This window comes from Cetorhinus maximus, chromosome 9, assembly GCF_964194155.1.
Source record: "Cetorhinus maximus chromosome 9, sCetMax3.hap1.1, whole genome shotgun sequence".
Lineage (NCBI taxonomy): Eukaryota > Metazoa > Chordata > Chondrichthyes > Lamniformes > Cetorhinidae > Cetorhinus > Cetorhinus maximus.
In genome coordinates, this window is record NC_135887.1 from 96,842,419 (window position 1) to 96,858,576 (window position 16,158).

The following is a 16,158-nucleotide window of genomic DNA, read 5'->3' on the forward strand; positions in this document are numbered from 1 at the left end:
TTACAAATGCATCTGTTGTGGGGTTGCCAACTCTGGGTGTATTCCTGGAGGTTTCATCACATGAGTCTTGCCACCAAACACACTGTCCCGTGCTTCTGACGTTGGTTGCCCAATACTGTATATTCATCTTCGCTGTGCACTACCTTCCTAGGCTAGTTGGAAAGTGATCCGATTTTTAATTACCTGATTGGATTATTCTTGACAGTCAGTCTCCAGTATTTTTATAATGAATAAATGAATTCCAGTAAATTAAAAACACTACTTTTTTCTTTTAATGCCCCTGTCGTTTTTCTCTCCGATTTTTTTTTTCAAGTGTCCAAGGTAGTCTTAAATTCCTGGAGATTCTAGGGTAGTCTTAGTGTTGGAAGCATCCTGCAAGAGAATAAGTAGGTTCAACTCTCCCATCTCAGTCACCACCATGTTGATAAAAAGATGGTAAGCTTAAACAGTAAACATTATCATTCTGCCCATTTGTTAAATCGTTCAGTTCAACTAATAGTAGACTTTTTGGAGCAGTTTTCAATTTATGTTGAGAGAATAAAGCAAAGAATATCAGATTTTATTTCCAATTTCAGCTAAGATTTCAACTCCCTGGCTTGAGTTCTGAAATGATAATACAACAGTTGGCACTATGCACTTCCAACACTAAATGGGGGATTCTCCCAAATTGATGTTATGTAGCAGGAAGTTAAAACAAGGATAAAAATATCTGTTTAAAAACTCAGCAGCTATGACAGCATCTGCGGAGAGGAACACAGTTAACGTTTCGAGTCCGTGTGACTCTTCAACAGAACTAAGGAAAAATAGAAAAGAGGTGAAATATAAGCTGGTTTAAGGGGGTGGGGGTGGGACAGCTAGAGCTGCATAGAGGGCCAGTGATAGGTGGAAATAGACAAAAGGACAAAGAGGTGTTGAAGGTGGTGATATTATCTAAGGAATGTGCTAATAGGTGACATTAAGGGTAGAAAGCAGGACGAGCAAGGTACAGATAGCCCTAGTGGGGGTGGAGTGGGGAGAAGGGATACATTTAAAAATAATGGAAATAGGTGGGAAAAGAAAAATCTATATAAATTATTGGGGGGGAAAAAGGGGAGGATCGGAAAGGGGATGGGGTTGGAGGAGAGAGTTCATGATCTAAAATTGTTGAACTCAATATTCAGTACGGAAGGCTGTAAAGTGCCTAGTCGGAAGATGAGGTGCTGTTCCTCCAGTTTGCGTTGAGCTTCACTGGAACAATGCAGCAGGCCAAGGATGGACATGTGGGCATGAGAGCAGGGTGCAGTGTTGAAATGGCAAGCGACAGGGAGGTCTGGGTCATGCTTGCGGACAACAAGGGATTGTTGAAGAGGAACAGGCATTCTTTTTTAAGGTTATGAGTTGGTTTTGTGTGGCCGTTATTGATTAGGTGAGTTTTAGAGCTTGTTTTAATGTTTCTTTGTTAACCATCCACAATTACATGGAAAGAGTCAATCAGGAAGCAAGGAAGAGCGATCATTGATTTGGAAAATTTTGCGGCCTTATTTCTTCACACACACACCTAACCCCCATCCCCCCACCACCCTTTTGTAGTAGTGCACCTACAAATGCTATGCCTCTGCGTCCCAGAAAGAACCCTAACAAAATGTATAAAGTGAGGCATTGGTTATGTCTTGAGTTTCCTTTTCATCTTTGCCTTAACATCTGCCTGGCAACCCCCCAAAGCAGTACTGCTGAGATTGGGAATTCAGTGTGGAATTATAACCTTTTATCCATTCATAAAGCTTCCAAAGCTGTTTTTAAATCTTAATTTAAATGGTAAATGTTTTAATATAAATTTTAAAATAGCACTTTTTTAAAGGGAGATAGTGTATTATGAACCAGAACCGCCACTGGTTCTGTGTATATTGATGGAAATTGTGCTCTTAATTTAAAAACAAACTCACTTGATGTTGAGGTTTTGCCTCAAAATTGACTAGCATAAATTAATGGACAATCCTTTCAAACATTGCCTATACTTTATGCATCAACATACTTCAGCATTGGAATTGCCCTACAGGATGTAAACAAGCCTGGTCTCATACTTGCTTACCAGTGTATCAGGTAAATTGGTGTATTCTAGGTACCAATATAACTGCACAGCTAAAGTCACTACCTAGTTGAAAATGAACCAGTTAATATTGTAATAGAGACTGGCAGATTTGAATTACAGAAAACCTAGGAAAACATGACCACTTTTGTAGATGTTGCCATTCTAGTGATATGGGTTGACATATTCTGGGTAATTACTCTGCAAGGCTGTCAAGTGATGTGATGGATGTGGCTGAGTAATCGGCTAGCATTTAAGCTAATATTACTAGCCTATTGTCAGGTAATAATATTTATGATGCTTTACTGCCAGTTGATGTGGGATATGTAACAGGCAGCTAAATAGAGTGTTTACATATCGCTTTTTCATGGAAGGTCTTCATTGGAGAATTACCACAGGACTTCCTTCGCATTGTACCAACTCAGCAACAGCAGCAAGTGCAACTTGATGCACAGGCTGCTCAACAATTACAGTTTGGAACTGGCGTGGCTACTATGGGTAGACTGAGCATCACTGTGGTACAGGTATGGAATGTTTGTTTTTTACCAATTTTATATACACACAAACCTTGCTTTGGTATAGGAACATAGGACTTAGGAGCAGTAGGCCATTTGGCCTTTTCAGCCTGCTCAGCCATTTGAAAAGATCCTGGCTGATCTGGTTGTGATAACAACTCCACCTTCCTGTCTGGCCCCCATAACCCTCAACTCCCTTACCTATCAAAAATATATATAACTCATGTACGTGCAGATCTAATTTTTTGCTAGCGATAATATTTGCTAATTAAGAACAGCACAATTGGTCAAGTAGCTGCCTATGCTCCTAAGACCTGATGCAGATTGTCTTTCGTGACGGGCTAAATTACCTCAGCCCAATCTTGTACTACCCTTTATTACTGTTAAGTAAATCATAAAAATGGTTTATATTGCCTGTGCTGCCTAAATTTGGAACGCTGCAAGAATTGTAAAAAGGAAAGAGTAGCTAAAGTAAATGCCCCTTAGAGGTTGAGACTGGGGAATTAATAATGATAAATGAGGAAATGGCAGAGACTTTGAATAAATATTTTGTATCTGTCTTCATGGTAGAAGACAAGAAGCAAACCAAGAATAGCAGGAAATCAAAGGGCAAACGGGAGAGGGGAACATAAAAATCACTGTGACTAGAGAAAAACCAATGGGACGAAAGGCTGGCAAGTGAAGACTTGAGAGTTTGGTGAGAGGGGAGTTTGATGAAGGAGGGGGTGGGAAGGAGTTGTTTGTTTCCTCTTTCCATCTTTCTCACCCCAGAGAAACTGGTTCTTGCTCTACTACAGGGAGAGGAGATAGCTGTTGAGTATCTGGTAAATGGGTAAGTTCCATTCTATCCCTAAGGTTTAAAATAGTACAATTTGGTGGTAAAGTTAATAGGATATATAAGAAAGCAACATAAATAAGTGATTAATATCATTAAGTAATTATTTAAAAAACATTAAGGATGGCAGGATGTGATGTATCAAGGTTGCAGCATGTGGGAGCTCCTGGGTAACATTGTGATCCAGGGCAAACACATCTGCAGTAAGTGTTTGTGGCTTGAGGAACTTTGGCTCAGAGTCATTGAGCTGGAGGCTGAGTTGCAAACTCTGCGACACATCAGGGAGGGGGAAAGTTACCTGGATGCTTTATACCAGGAGGCAGTCACACCATTTAGGATACGGTCTTTAGATTTGGTCAATGGACAAGAGGGTGTGACTGCGAGTGAGGCAGATAAGGGGACCCAGAGGGCAGGAGTGTGAGCCTCTGCAATTGTCCAACAGGTTTGAGGTTCCCTCAGCTTGTTTGGATGAGAGTGGGGTTGCAGGGTGGATGAGCAAACTGACCATGGCACTGTGGTACAGGAAGCCATCTAAGCGGGAGGAGCAAAAAGAAATGTAGTGGTAGTAGGGGACAGTATAGTAAGAGGAATTGACATTGTTCTCTGTAGCAAAGAGCGAGAGTCCAGATGGCTTTGTTGCCTGCTCGGTGTCAGGGTTCGGGACATCTGCTCGGGGCTGGAGAGGAACTTGCAGTGAGAGGGGGGAGGATCCAGTGGTTGTGGTCCATGTAGCTACCAACAAGATAGGCAGGATGAGGAATGAGGCTCTGCATAGTATGATGAGGTAGGCACCAAATTAAGAAGCAGAGCCTCAAAGGTAATAATTTCTGGATTATTACCTGAGCCATTAGCAAATTGACATAGGACAAATCAGATTAGAGAAATGAATGCGTGGCTTAAAGACTGGTGTGGGAGAAGTGGGTTCTGGTTCGTGGGGCACTGACACCAGTGTTGGGGAAAGTGGGATCTGTACCACTGAGACAGTCTACACCTGAACCATGGCTGATGTCCTCGTGAGCTGCCTAACTAGGGAAATAGAGAGGCTTTTAAACTGAATAGTGGGGGCAAGGGATCAAATTTGGGAATATGTGGTAACCCAAAGAGTAGAGACAAGGCAAGAGAGAGCGGTATTAATATGCAAAATGATAAACAGACTTGTGACAGAAAGGGACCGAGAGTACAAATCTAAGAGTAATTCAGCAGATAAGGTTAGACACTACTAAAATAATAAAAGGACAAAACTAAAGGCTCTGTATTTAAGTGCAATTAGCATTCGAAACAAAACAGATGAACTGATAGCGCAAATAGAAATAAATAAATATGATCTGATAGCAATTACAGAGACATGGCTACAGGATGACATTGATTGAGGCTTGAATATTGAAGTATATGTGACATTTAGGAAGGACAGGAAGTTAGGAGAAGGTGGAGGGGTGGCTCTATTAATTAATGATGGTATTAGCACATTAGAGGGGAATGACCTAAATTCAGGAAACCTGGATGGAGGAGCGGATTGGATTGAGATGAGGAATGATAAAGGCAAGAAGTCACGTGTGGGAGTGGTGTCCAGGCTCCCTAATTGTAATTACAATCACCAGGGAAGTGGCATTGAGCAAATTGTTGGGGCTCTGGGCTGACAAATCTCCAGGTCCAGATGGATTTCATCCTATGGTCTTGAAAGAAGTGGCTAGTGAAAGAGTTGATGCACTGGTTTTAATTTTCCAAAATTCCCTAGATTCGGGGAAGGTTCCATTAGATTGGAAAATATAACTCCTTTATTCAAAAAGGGAGGGAGACAGTAAGCCAGTTAACCTAACATCTGTCATAGGAAAAATGTTAGAAGCTATTATTAAAGATGTTCTAGCAGGGCACTAAGAAAAATTCAAGGCAATAAGGCAGAGTCAACATGGCTTTGTAAAAGGGAAATCATGTTTAACTAATTTATTGGAGTTCTTTGAAGGAGCCACATGTGCTGTGGATAAAGGGGAACAGGTGGTGTACTGTACTTTGATTTCCAGAAGGCATTTGATAAGTTGCCACATCAAAGATTATGGCAGAAAATAAAAGCTCATGGTGTAGGGCGTAATGTATTGGCATGGATCAAAGATTCGCTAGCTAACAGGAAACAGAGTTGCCACAAATGGGTCTTTTTCTGGTTGGCAGGAGTGACGAGTGGTGTGCCACAGGGATCAGTGCTGGGGCTTCAACTTTTTACAATTTATATAAATGTCTTGGATGAAGGGACTGAAGGAATGGTGGCTAAATTTGCTGAAGACACAAAGATAGGTAGGAAAGTAAATTGTGAAGAGGACGTAAGGAGGCTACGAAGCAACATAGTTGAGTGGGCAGAGATCTGGCAAATGGAGTATAATATGGGCAAATATGAAATCCTTCATTTTGACAGGAAGAATTAAAAAGCTTATTATCTAAATGGTGAGAGATTGCAGAGCGCTGAGATTCGAAGGGACCTGGATGTCTTAGTGCATGAATCACAAAATGTTAATATGCAGGTAATTAGGAAAGCTAATAGAATGTTATAACATATTGTGAGGAGAATTGATTACAAAAGTAGGGAGGTTATGCTTCAGTTGTACAGGGCATTGGTGAGACTACATCTGGATTATTGTGTACAAAACTGGTCGTCTTATTTAAAGAAAGAAGTAAATGCATTAGAAGCAGTTCAGACAAGGTTTACTAGATTAACACGAGGAATGAGTAGATTGTCTTATGAGGAAAGAGTGGACAGGTTAGGCTTGTATCCACTGGAATTTAAAAGAGTAAGAGGCATCTTAATTGAAACCTTTAAGATCCTGAGGGGTCTTGACAGAGTGGATGTGGAGAGGATGTTTCCTCTTGTAGGAGAATCTAGAACTGGGGGTTGCTGTTTAAAAGCAAGGAGCTTTTTGAGTGTTGCGTGTCTTTGGAACTCTCTCCCTCAAAAGGCGATGGAAGCAGAGTCTTTGAATATTTTTAAGGCAGAACTAGATAGATTCTTGATTAACAAGAGGGTGAAAGGTTATCGGGGTTAAGCAGGAATGTGGGGTTGAGGTAACATTCAGATCAGCCATGAACTTATTGAACTGCAGAGCAGACACGCGGGGCCAAGTGGCCTACTCCTCCTAATTTGTAAGCCCCCTGTACCTGATGACCTGTATCCTAGGGTCTTAAAAGAAATGTTTACAGAGATAGTGGATCCATTGGTTGTAATCTTCCACATTCTCTAGATTCTGGAAATAGCAAATATAACACTGCTATTCAAGAAAGACAGGAGACAGCAAGAATCTATTGGCCTGTTAGCCTACCATCTACCTGTGAGAAAATGCTGGAATCTATTATTCAGGAAATATTAGTAAGAAATTTAGAAAATCACAATGCAACCAAGCAGTCGTCATGGTTTTGTGAAAGGGAAATAGCGTTTGACAAACTTATTAGAGTTCTTTGAGGGTGTAACAAGCAGGGTGGATAAAGGGGAGCCAGTAGGTTTAGCCTATTTGGACTTCCAAAAGGCATTCAATAAGGTGCCACATAAAAGATTAATACACAAGATAAGAGCTCATGGTGTTGGGGTAATGGATGGATAGAGGATTGGCTAACTATCAGGAAACAAAGAGCTGAGATAAATGGGTTATTTTCAGGTCGGCAAACTGTAACTAGTGGAGTGCCAAAAGGAGCAATGCTGAGTTCTCAACTATTTACCATCTATATTAATGACTTGGATCAAGGGGACTGACTGTATTGTCAGAAAATTTGGCTGCAATACAAAGATAGGTAGGAAAGTAAGTTGTGAAGAGGGTACAAAGAATCTGCAAAGGGATATAGATAGGTTAGGTGGGTGTGCACAAATTTGACAGATGGAGTATAATGTGGAATATTAGTTATCCACTTTGGTTGGAACAATAAAAACAAAATATTTGATTGGGAGAAACTGTAGAATGTTGTTGTGCAGAGGGAACTTGTACATGAATCTCAAAGTTAGCATGGAGGTACAGCAAGTAATTAAGAAGGCAAAATGGAATGTTGGCCCTTATTGCAAGGGGATTGGAGTATAAAAGTTGGGAATTCTTGTTAAACAATACAGGGCATTAGTCAGACCACAGCTAGAGTACAGTTTTAGTCTCCATATTTAGGGAGGATACACTCATTGGAGGCATTTGAGAGAAGGTTCACTAGGTTGATTCCTGGGATGAAGGGGTTGTCTTATGAGGAAAGGTTGAGCAGGTTGGGCCTATACTCATTGAAGATTAGAAGAATGAGAGGTGATCTTATTGAAAAATAGGGCAGAATTTTACGAGTCGCCGAGCGGGGGCGGGGCCCACTCACCGACATGTAAAATGACGCGCGGTGACGTCGGGAGAACTCCCGACGTCACCGCGCCCAATTTAAATTTTCAGGAAGGCGGGGGTGCAGCAAAATCAGCTGTGCGTCCGCCGACCTGTTTGGCCAATTGAGGCCATTGACAGGGGCAATTAAGCAATTAAAGGACCTGCCCATCCAACCTTAAGGTTGGCGGGCAGGCCAGGAGCTCTGGCGGGAAGTAGAAAAAACATGAAACCTCATCCATGGGCGGGATGAGGTTTCATGTAGGCTTTAAAAAATTTTAATAAAGATTTTGCAAAAATTATGGACGTGTCCCAACTCATGAGGGGACATGTAAGGGAATTTATTTTTTTCTATTTTTAATATTTTTGAAAGTAGAGGCCATCTCCCTGAGGCAGCACTTCGCCTCAAGGAGATGAGTGCACTCTTTCGTGCTCATGCACGAAAGAGCGCACTCTCGATTTTGGGATTCCTCCCCCCGCCCGCATAGGGAACACATAGTGCTTCCCTGCGGACATCACGCTGGGCGGGCCTTAATTGGGCTGCCATGTAAAATGGCGCCATACCTCCGATTGAGGGCGCCGATCGGAAGCGTGCTTGCCCATCAACTTCCCTTCCCTGATGGGGGGAAAATTCAGCCCATAAGATTTAGAGAGGGCTTAACAGGGTAGATGCTGAGAGGATGTTTTCCCCTCATGGGGCAATTCATAAATAAGGGGTACAGTTTCAGAATAAGGGGTCTCCCATTTGAGATGGAGATGAGGAGGAATTTCTTCTCCTGAGGGTCGTTAATCTTTGGAATTCTCAACTCCAGAGAGCATTGGAGACTGAGTCGTTGAATACATTCAAGGCTGAGTTAGACACATTTTGATCTACAAGAGAGAGTCAAGAATTATGGGGGAGGGGCTGTCAGGCACGAAGGAAGAGTTGGGGCCATGGTCAGATTAGCCATGATCTTATTGAATGGCAGGGCAGGCTCAAGGGGCTAAATGGCCTACTCCTGATTCTGTTTCTCATGTTTGAATACACTCACAACCAGGTATTCTTGACAGTGGGTAGGCTCATTCAAATTTAGCAAAACATGGTATCTGGTTCCAATTGCTGAAATCAGAAGTTTGAAGGACTGATGAAGGATCTAAGCATAACCATCAAGATGGTTCATACAACTGAGGAACATCTGCTCTTGCTGTTAAGGGCATCACGGGTGAAATGTTGGAGCAGTTGGATTTTGAAGTGTCGGGGTGCATCAGCTGTATATAAAGTTACATTTAATAGCCCACAAGTCTAAACCTTCTAGATAACTAAAGTCAAGGATACCTTCAAGGTGACTGAACTGAATGTTTTCAAAAAGAGTGGATGCAAACACTGGATTTTTGGTACCTAAAAACTGTTATGGCTGTCCCCAACAAAGGCACAAAATGCCTCCAATGCTCCAGTGAGACTTAGAAGAAGAAGTGACTAGATATGAACTCTCTCAGCTGGTTAGAGTTACAAAGTTTGGCAAATTGACTAATCTTCACAGTTCTCTCTTCTAATCTGGGGCTTTGGTCATATAGCATAACCGTCTTGTTCTATTCTTTCCATATTGGTGCTAGGCTCTGTTATTTGAGTTAAGCCACAATGCAGATAAATGTGCATATTTAAGAATTCTTGGTATATTGGATCAGATGCTCTCCAATTTATATGCTAAGCAACTTTTAGTAGACAAAGTAATTTTTATGGAAGTACTAATGTGTGCATAAAAGTAGGAGGAGATATTAGGAGCAAAAACCAAAAGCTTGGTCATAGAGATGGGTTTTAAAGAGGGCCTTAAGGGAAGAAAAGAATAGTAGTTTAAAGAGGGAATTTCAGAGCATCATACCTAGAAGGTGGAAGGCTAAAGGGCTTGGGATGCACAAGAGGCAAGAGTCTGAGGAATGGAAATGTTGGAGGAGGGTAGAAACTGTGAAGACATGCTTATGCAGAGGGGATGAGAATTATGAATTAAAAATGTTGGGGTCCAGGAGACAATATACATCAGTGAGGACCAGGGTGATGGGTGACCAGTGCTTGGTTGTAATGAACCATCTTGATGGTTGTGCTTAGATCCTTCATCAGTCCTTCAAACTTCTGATTTCAGCAAATGGCACAGGATGCAGGGTTTTAGATAGGCTCAACTTTATGGAGGTTGGGAGGCTAATACGAATAGTTGAGGTTGGAGGTGGCAAAAGCATGGATAAGGATTTCAGCAGCAGATAGGCCGAGTTAGGGGCCAGATGCAGGCAGTGTTATGGAGGTGAATGTAGGCAGTCTTTGTGTTCGAGGTAATGGGATGCTACAGTTGTAAACAATCTTGTAAGGAGGGTGATGAAATTGGAGGCAAGGATATTGGGTTTGTGGCTGGGCTGAAGATGATGGCTTTGGTTTTCCAACCACTTAAAATCGCAGCTCATGCAAGACTAGATGTTGGACAAGCAGTTTAACAATATATAGGCAATGGAATGGTTCAGAGAGATGGTAGAGAGGTAGAGCAGCATGTTATCAACTTATGACTATCATTCTAGGATTGTGAAGGTGATAGGAAAGGTCTCGTTGGGATTGAGATGACTCCAAGATGATACTTTGATTGTTCAGATATCTTCATGAGTAGGATGGTCCTAGCTCAAACTGCACAAATTTAACAGGTTAAACTCCAGCAGTATCACTGTGAATACCTTGGGTTCCCTATGCCCAGGTTCTCAGGACTTGGCTATGAGATGGCTGTGTCCTTACAGAGACAATCTATGCAGTTAATTTCAAGCTATGGAAACCGATGTGGATTTGTGAGTACCTTGGTTTGGAGATTCTTAATGATGGTGATGGATTTCTGGGCATGAAAAGAATCTCTTTCAACTTTGGGGTGTGGTGGGAGGAGGTCCAATGGTAGAGAAACAGAGGGACTTGAACATGCCAGTTTCTGGTTTAATTTCCTCAACATCTTATAGTTAGTGTTCCTGCCCAATCTTCTAACCAAGACCAAAAATTTTCAGATGACAGGTTTTATCAAGCAATAGGAAAGAGTTAACTTCAGACATTGCACTCTTCTAACAGCTACTTTGACATGCTTAATGGGCACAAACCTATAGGCTGGCCGTGTTACACTTCTAAAACAAAATAAAAACAGAATTACCTGGAAAAACTCAGCAAGTCTGGCAGCATCGGCGGAGAAGAAATCAGTCAACGTTTCGAGCCCTCATGGCCCTTCAGCAGAACTGAAGCATAGTTTCAACAAGAGAGAAATATAAATTGGTTTAAGGTGGGTGGGGGGGAAGAGACACATTGAGGGTGTGGTGTGAGCAGATAATCAAAAGGTGTCAGAGACAAAAAGGGTCAAAGAGGTGTTGAAGGTGGTGGTCTTTGTCTGAGAAAAGTGCTAATTAAGAATGCAAGACAGGATATTCAAAGTACAGCTCTAGTGGGGGTGGGGTGGAAAGACTAAAGGTTTTAGTTTTAGATTTAAAAATAATGGAAATAGGTGGGGAAAGAAGAATCTATATAGATTATTGAAAAAAAAGGCGGGTGGGGGGGGGAAAGAAACGGGGTGGGGATGGGGGGGAGGGGGAGTTTAAGATCTAAAGTTGTTGAATTCAATATTCAGCCCAGAAGGCTGTAAAGTGCCTAGTCGGAAGATGAGGTGCTGTTCCTCCAGTTTGCGTTGGGCTTCACTGGAACAATGCAGCAAGCCAAGGACAGACATGTGGGCAAGAGAACAGGGTGGAGTGTTAAAATGGCAAGCGACAGGGAGGTTTGGGTCTTTCTTGCGGACAGACCGCAGGTGTTCCGCAAAACGGTCGCCCAGTTTGCGTTTGGTCTCTCCAATGTAGAGGAGACCGCATTGGGAGCAACGAATGCAGTAGACTAAGTTAGGGGAAATGCAAGTGAAATGCTGCTTCACTTGAAAGGAGTGTTTGGGCCCTTGGACGGTGAGGAGAGAGGAAGTGAAGGGGCAGGTGTTGCATCTTCTGCGTGGGCATGGGGAGGTGCCATAAGTGGGGGTTGAGGAGTAGGGGGTGATGGAGGAGTGGACCAGGGTGTCCCGGAGGGAACGATCCCTACGGAATGCTGTCAAGGGGGGTGAAGGGAAGATGTGTTTGGTGGTGGCATCATGCTGGAGTTGGCGGAAATGGCGGAGGATGATCCTTTGAATGCGGAGGCTGGTGGGGTGATAAGTGAGGACAAGGGGGACCCTATCATGTTTCTGGGAAGGAGGAGAAGGCGTGAGGGAGGATGCGCGGGATATGGGCCGGACACGGTTGAGGGCCCTGTCAACGACCGTGGATGGAAAACCTCGGTTAAGGAAGAAGGAGGACATGTCCGAGGAGCTGTTTTTGAAGGTAGCGTCATCAGAACAGATGCGACGGAGGCGAAGGAACTGAGAGAATGGGATGGAGTCTTTACAGGAAGCGGGGTGTGAGGAGCTGTAGTCGAGGTAGCTGTGGGAGTCGGTAGGCTTGTAATGGATATTGGTGGACAGTCTATCATCAGAAATTGAGACAGAGAGGTCAAGGAAGGGAAGAGAAGTGTCAGAGATGGACCATGTGAAGATGATGGAGGGGTGGAGATTGGAAGCAAAATTAATAAATTTTTCCAGGTCCCGACGAGAGCATGAAGCAGCACCGAAGTAATCATCGATGTACCGGAGAAAGAGTTGTGGGAGGGGGCCGGAGTAGGACTGGAACAAGGAATGTTCCACATACCCCATAAAGAGACAGGCATAGCTGGGGCCCATGCGGGTACCCATAGCCACACCTTTTATTTGGAGGAAGTGAGAGGAGTTAAAGGAGAAATTGTTCAGTGTGAGAACAAGTTCAGCCAGACGGAGGAGAGTAGTGGTGGATGGGGATTGTTGGGGCCTCTGTTCAAGGAAGAAGCTAAGGGCCCTCAGACCATCCTGGTGGGGGATGGAGGTGTAGAGGGATTGGACATCCATGGTGAAGAGGAAGCGGTTGGGGCCAGGGAACTGGAAATTGTTGATGTGACGTAAGGTGTCAGAGGAATCACGGATGTAGGTGGGAAGGGACTGGACAAGGGGAGAGAGAAGGGAGTCAAGATAATGAGAAATGAGTTCCGTGGGGCAGGAACAGGCTGACACGATCGGTCTGCCAGGACAGTTCTGTTTGTGGATTTTGGGTAGGAGGTAGAAGCGGGCCGTCCGAGGTTGGGCGACTATCAAGTTGGAAGCTGTGGGAGGAAGATCTCCAGAGGAGATGAGGTCAGTGACAGTCCTGGAAACAATGGCTTGATGTTCTGTGGTGGGGTCATGGTCCAGGGAGAGGTAGGAGGAAACGTCTGCGAGTTGACGCTCAGCCTCCGCGAGGTAGAGGTCAATGCGCCAGACAACAACAGTACCACCCTTGTCAGCGGGTTTGATGACAATGTTGGGGTTGGACCTGAGAGAACGGAGTGCAGTGAGTTCAGAGAGAGACAGATTAGAATGGGTGAGAGGAGCAGAGAAATTGAGACGGCTAATGTCACGCCGACAGTTCTCAATGAAAAGATCAAGAGAAGGTAAGAATCCAGAGGGAGGGGTCCAAGTGGAGGGAGAATATTGGAGGTGGGTAAAAGGATCCGTTGAACGGGGAGAGGACTCCTGCCCAAAGAAGTGAGCACGGAGACGAAGACGGCGGAAGAAGAGTTCAGCATCATGCCGAGCCCGAAATTCATTGAGATGAGGGCGTAAGGGTATGAAACTAAGTCCTTTGCTGAGCACTGAACGTTCAGCATCGGAGAGGGGAAGGTCAGGGGGTATAGTGAATACGCGGCTGGGGCTGGGATTGGAAGATGGGGTGAGGACGGAGGGACAAGCAGGGGTGGAGGGTCCCCGATGGGTGTTGGAGTCGATGAGTTGTTGGAGCTTGCGTTCCTTAGCACTTGAGAGAAAGAGAAAAAGTTTCTTGTTGAGGCGACGGATGAGGCGAAGAATAAAATGAAACTGGGGGCACGCGCAGCTTTGAAAAAGGGTGCGGCGGTGCTGCTGGAGGGAGAGGTCAAGTGTGTTCATATGGCGGCGCATGGCACTGAGTGTGGATCTCAGAATGCGACGGGAACAGCAGTCCGAGAAACGTTTTATGTCCCGGAGATACCTGTAATGTGCCATGCGCCGCCATATGAACACACTTGACCTCTCCCTCCAGCAGCACCGCCGCACCCTTTTTCAAAGCTGCGCGTGCCCCCAGTTTCATTTTATTCTTCGCCTCATCCGTCGCCTCAACAAGAAACTTTTTCTCTTTCTCTCAAGTGCTAAGGAACGCAAGCTCCAACAACTCATCGACTCCAACACCCATCGGGGACCCTCCACCCCTGCTTGTCCCTCCGTCCTCACCCCATCTTCCAATCCCAGCCCCAGCCGCGTATTCACTATACCCCCTGACCTTCCCCTCTCCGATGCTGAACGTTCAGTGCTCAGCAAAGGACTTAGTTTCATACCCTTACGCCCTCATCTCAATGAATTTCGGGCTCGGCATGATGCTGAACTCTTCTTCCGCCGTCTTCGTCTCCGTGCTCACTTCTTTGGGCAGGAGTCCTCTCCCCGTTCAACGGATCCTTTTACCCACCTCCAATATTCTCCCTCCACTTGGACCCCTCCCTCTGGATTCTTACCTTCTCTTGATCTTTTCATTGAGAACTGTCGGCGTGACATTAGCCGTCTCAATTTCTCTGCTCCTCTCACCCATTCTAATCTGTCTCTCTCTGAACTCACTGCACTCCGTTCTCTCAGGTCCAACCCCAACATTGTCATCAAACCCGCTGACAAGGGTGGTACTGTTGTTGTCTGGCGCATTGACCTCTACCTCGCGGAGGCTGAGCGTCAACTCGCAGACGTTTCCTCCTACCTCTCCCTGGACCATGACCCCACCACAGAACATCAAGCCATTGTTTCCAGGACTGTCACTGACCTCATCTCCTCTGGAGATCTTCCTCCCACAGCTTCCAACTTGATAGTCGCCCAACCTCGGACGGCCCGCTTCTACCTCCTACCCAAAATCCACAAACAGAACTGTCCTGGCAGACCGATCGTGTCAGCCTGTTCCTGCCCCACGGAACTCATTTCTCATTATCTTGACTCCCTTCTCTCTCCCCTTGTCCAGTCCCTTCCCACCTACATCCGTGATTCCTCTGACACCTTACGTCACATCAACAATTTCCAGTTCCCTGGCCCCAACCGCTTCCTCTTCACCATGGATGTCCAATCCCTCTACACCTCCATCCCCCACCAGGATGGTCTGAGGGCCCTTAGCTTCTTCCTTGAACAGAGGCCCCAACAATCCCCATCCACCACTACTCTCCTCCGTCTGGCTGAACTTGTTCTCACACTGAACAATTTCTCCTTTAACTCCTCTCACTTCCTCCAAATAAAAGGTGTGGCTATGGGTACCCGCATGGGCCCCAGCTATGCCTGTCTCTTTATGGGGTATGTGGAACATTCCTTGTTCCAGTCCTACTCCGGCCCCCTCCCACAACTCTTTCTCCGGTACATCGATGATTACTTCGGTGCTGCTTCATGCTCTCGTCGGGACCTGGAAAAATTTATTAATTTTGCTTCCAATCTCCACCCCTCCATCATCTTCACATGGTCCATCTCTGACACTTCTCTTCCCTTCCTTGACCTCTCTGTCTCAATTTCTGATGATAGACTGTCCACCAATATCCATTACAAGCCTACCGACTCCCACAGCTACCTCGACTACAGCTCCTCACACCCCGCTTCCTGTAAAGACTCCATCCCATTCTCTCAGTTCCTTCGCCTCCGTCGCATCTGTTCTGATGACGCTACCTTCAAAAACAGCTCCTCGGACATGTCCTCCTTCTTCCTTAACCGAGGTTTTCCATCCACGGTCGTTGACAGGGCCCTCAACCGTGTCCGGCCCATATCCCGCGCATCCTCCCTCACGCCTTCTCCTCCTTCCCAGAAACATGATAGGGTCCCCCTTGTCCTCACTTATCACCCCACCAGCCTCCGCATTCAAAGGATCATCCTCCGCCATTTCCGCCAACTCCAGCATGATGCCACCACCAAACACATCTTCCCTTCACCCCCCTTGACAGCATTCCGTAGGGATCGTTCCCTCCGGGACACCCTGGTCCACTCCTCCATCACCCCCTACTCCTCAACCCCCACTTATGGCACCTCCCCATGCCCACGCAGAAGATGCAACACCTGCCCCTTCACTTCCTCTCTCCTCACCGTCCAAGGGCCCAAACACTCCTTTCAAGTGAAGCAGCATTTCACTTGCATTTCCCCTAACTTAGTCTACTGCATTCGTTGCTCCCAATGCGGTCTCCTCTACATTGGAGAGACCAAACGCAAACTGGGCGACCGTTTTGCGGAACACCTGCGGTCTGTCCGCAAGAAAGACCCAAACCTCCCTGTCGCTTGCCATTTTAACACTCCACCCTGTTCTCTTGCC

General features: G+C 45.2%; 1 protein-coding gene across 2 annotated transcripts in view; it reads left to right on the forward strand.

Annotated features, from left to right (window-relative positions):
- tollip (toll interacting protein) overlaps positions 1-16,158 on the forward strand; it is a 30,698-nt gene that overhangs the window by 644 nt on the left and 13,896 nt on the right. For both annotated transcript variants that reach the window (XM_078549143.1, XM_078549145.1), the window contains exon 2: positions 2,440-2,589. In XM_078549143.1, the coding sequence (XP_078405269.1) occupies positions 2,440-2,589 (150 nt within the window). The remainder of the gene's footprint in view (positions 1-2,439; positions 2,590-16,158) is intronic.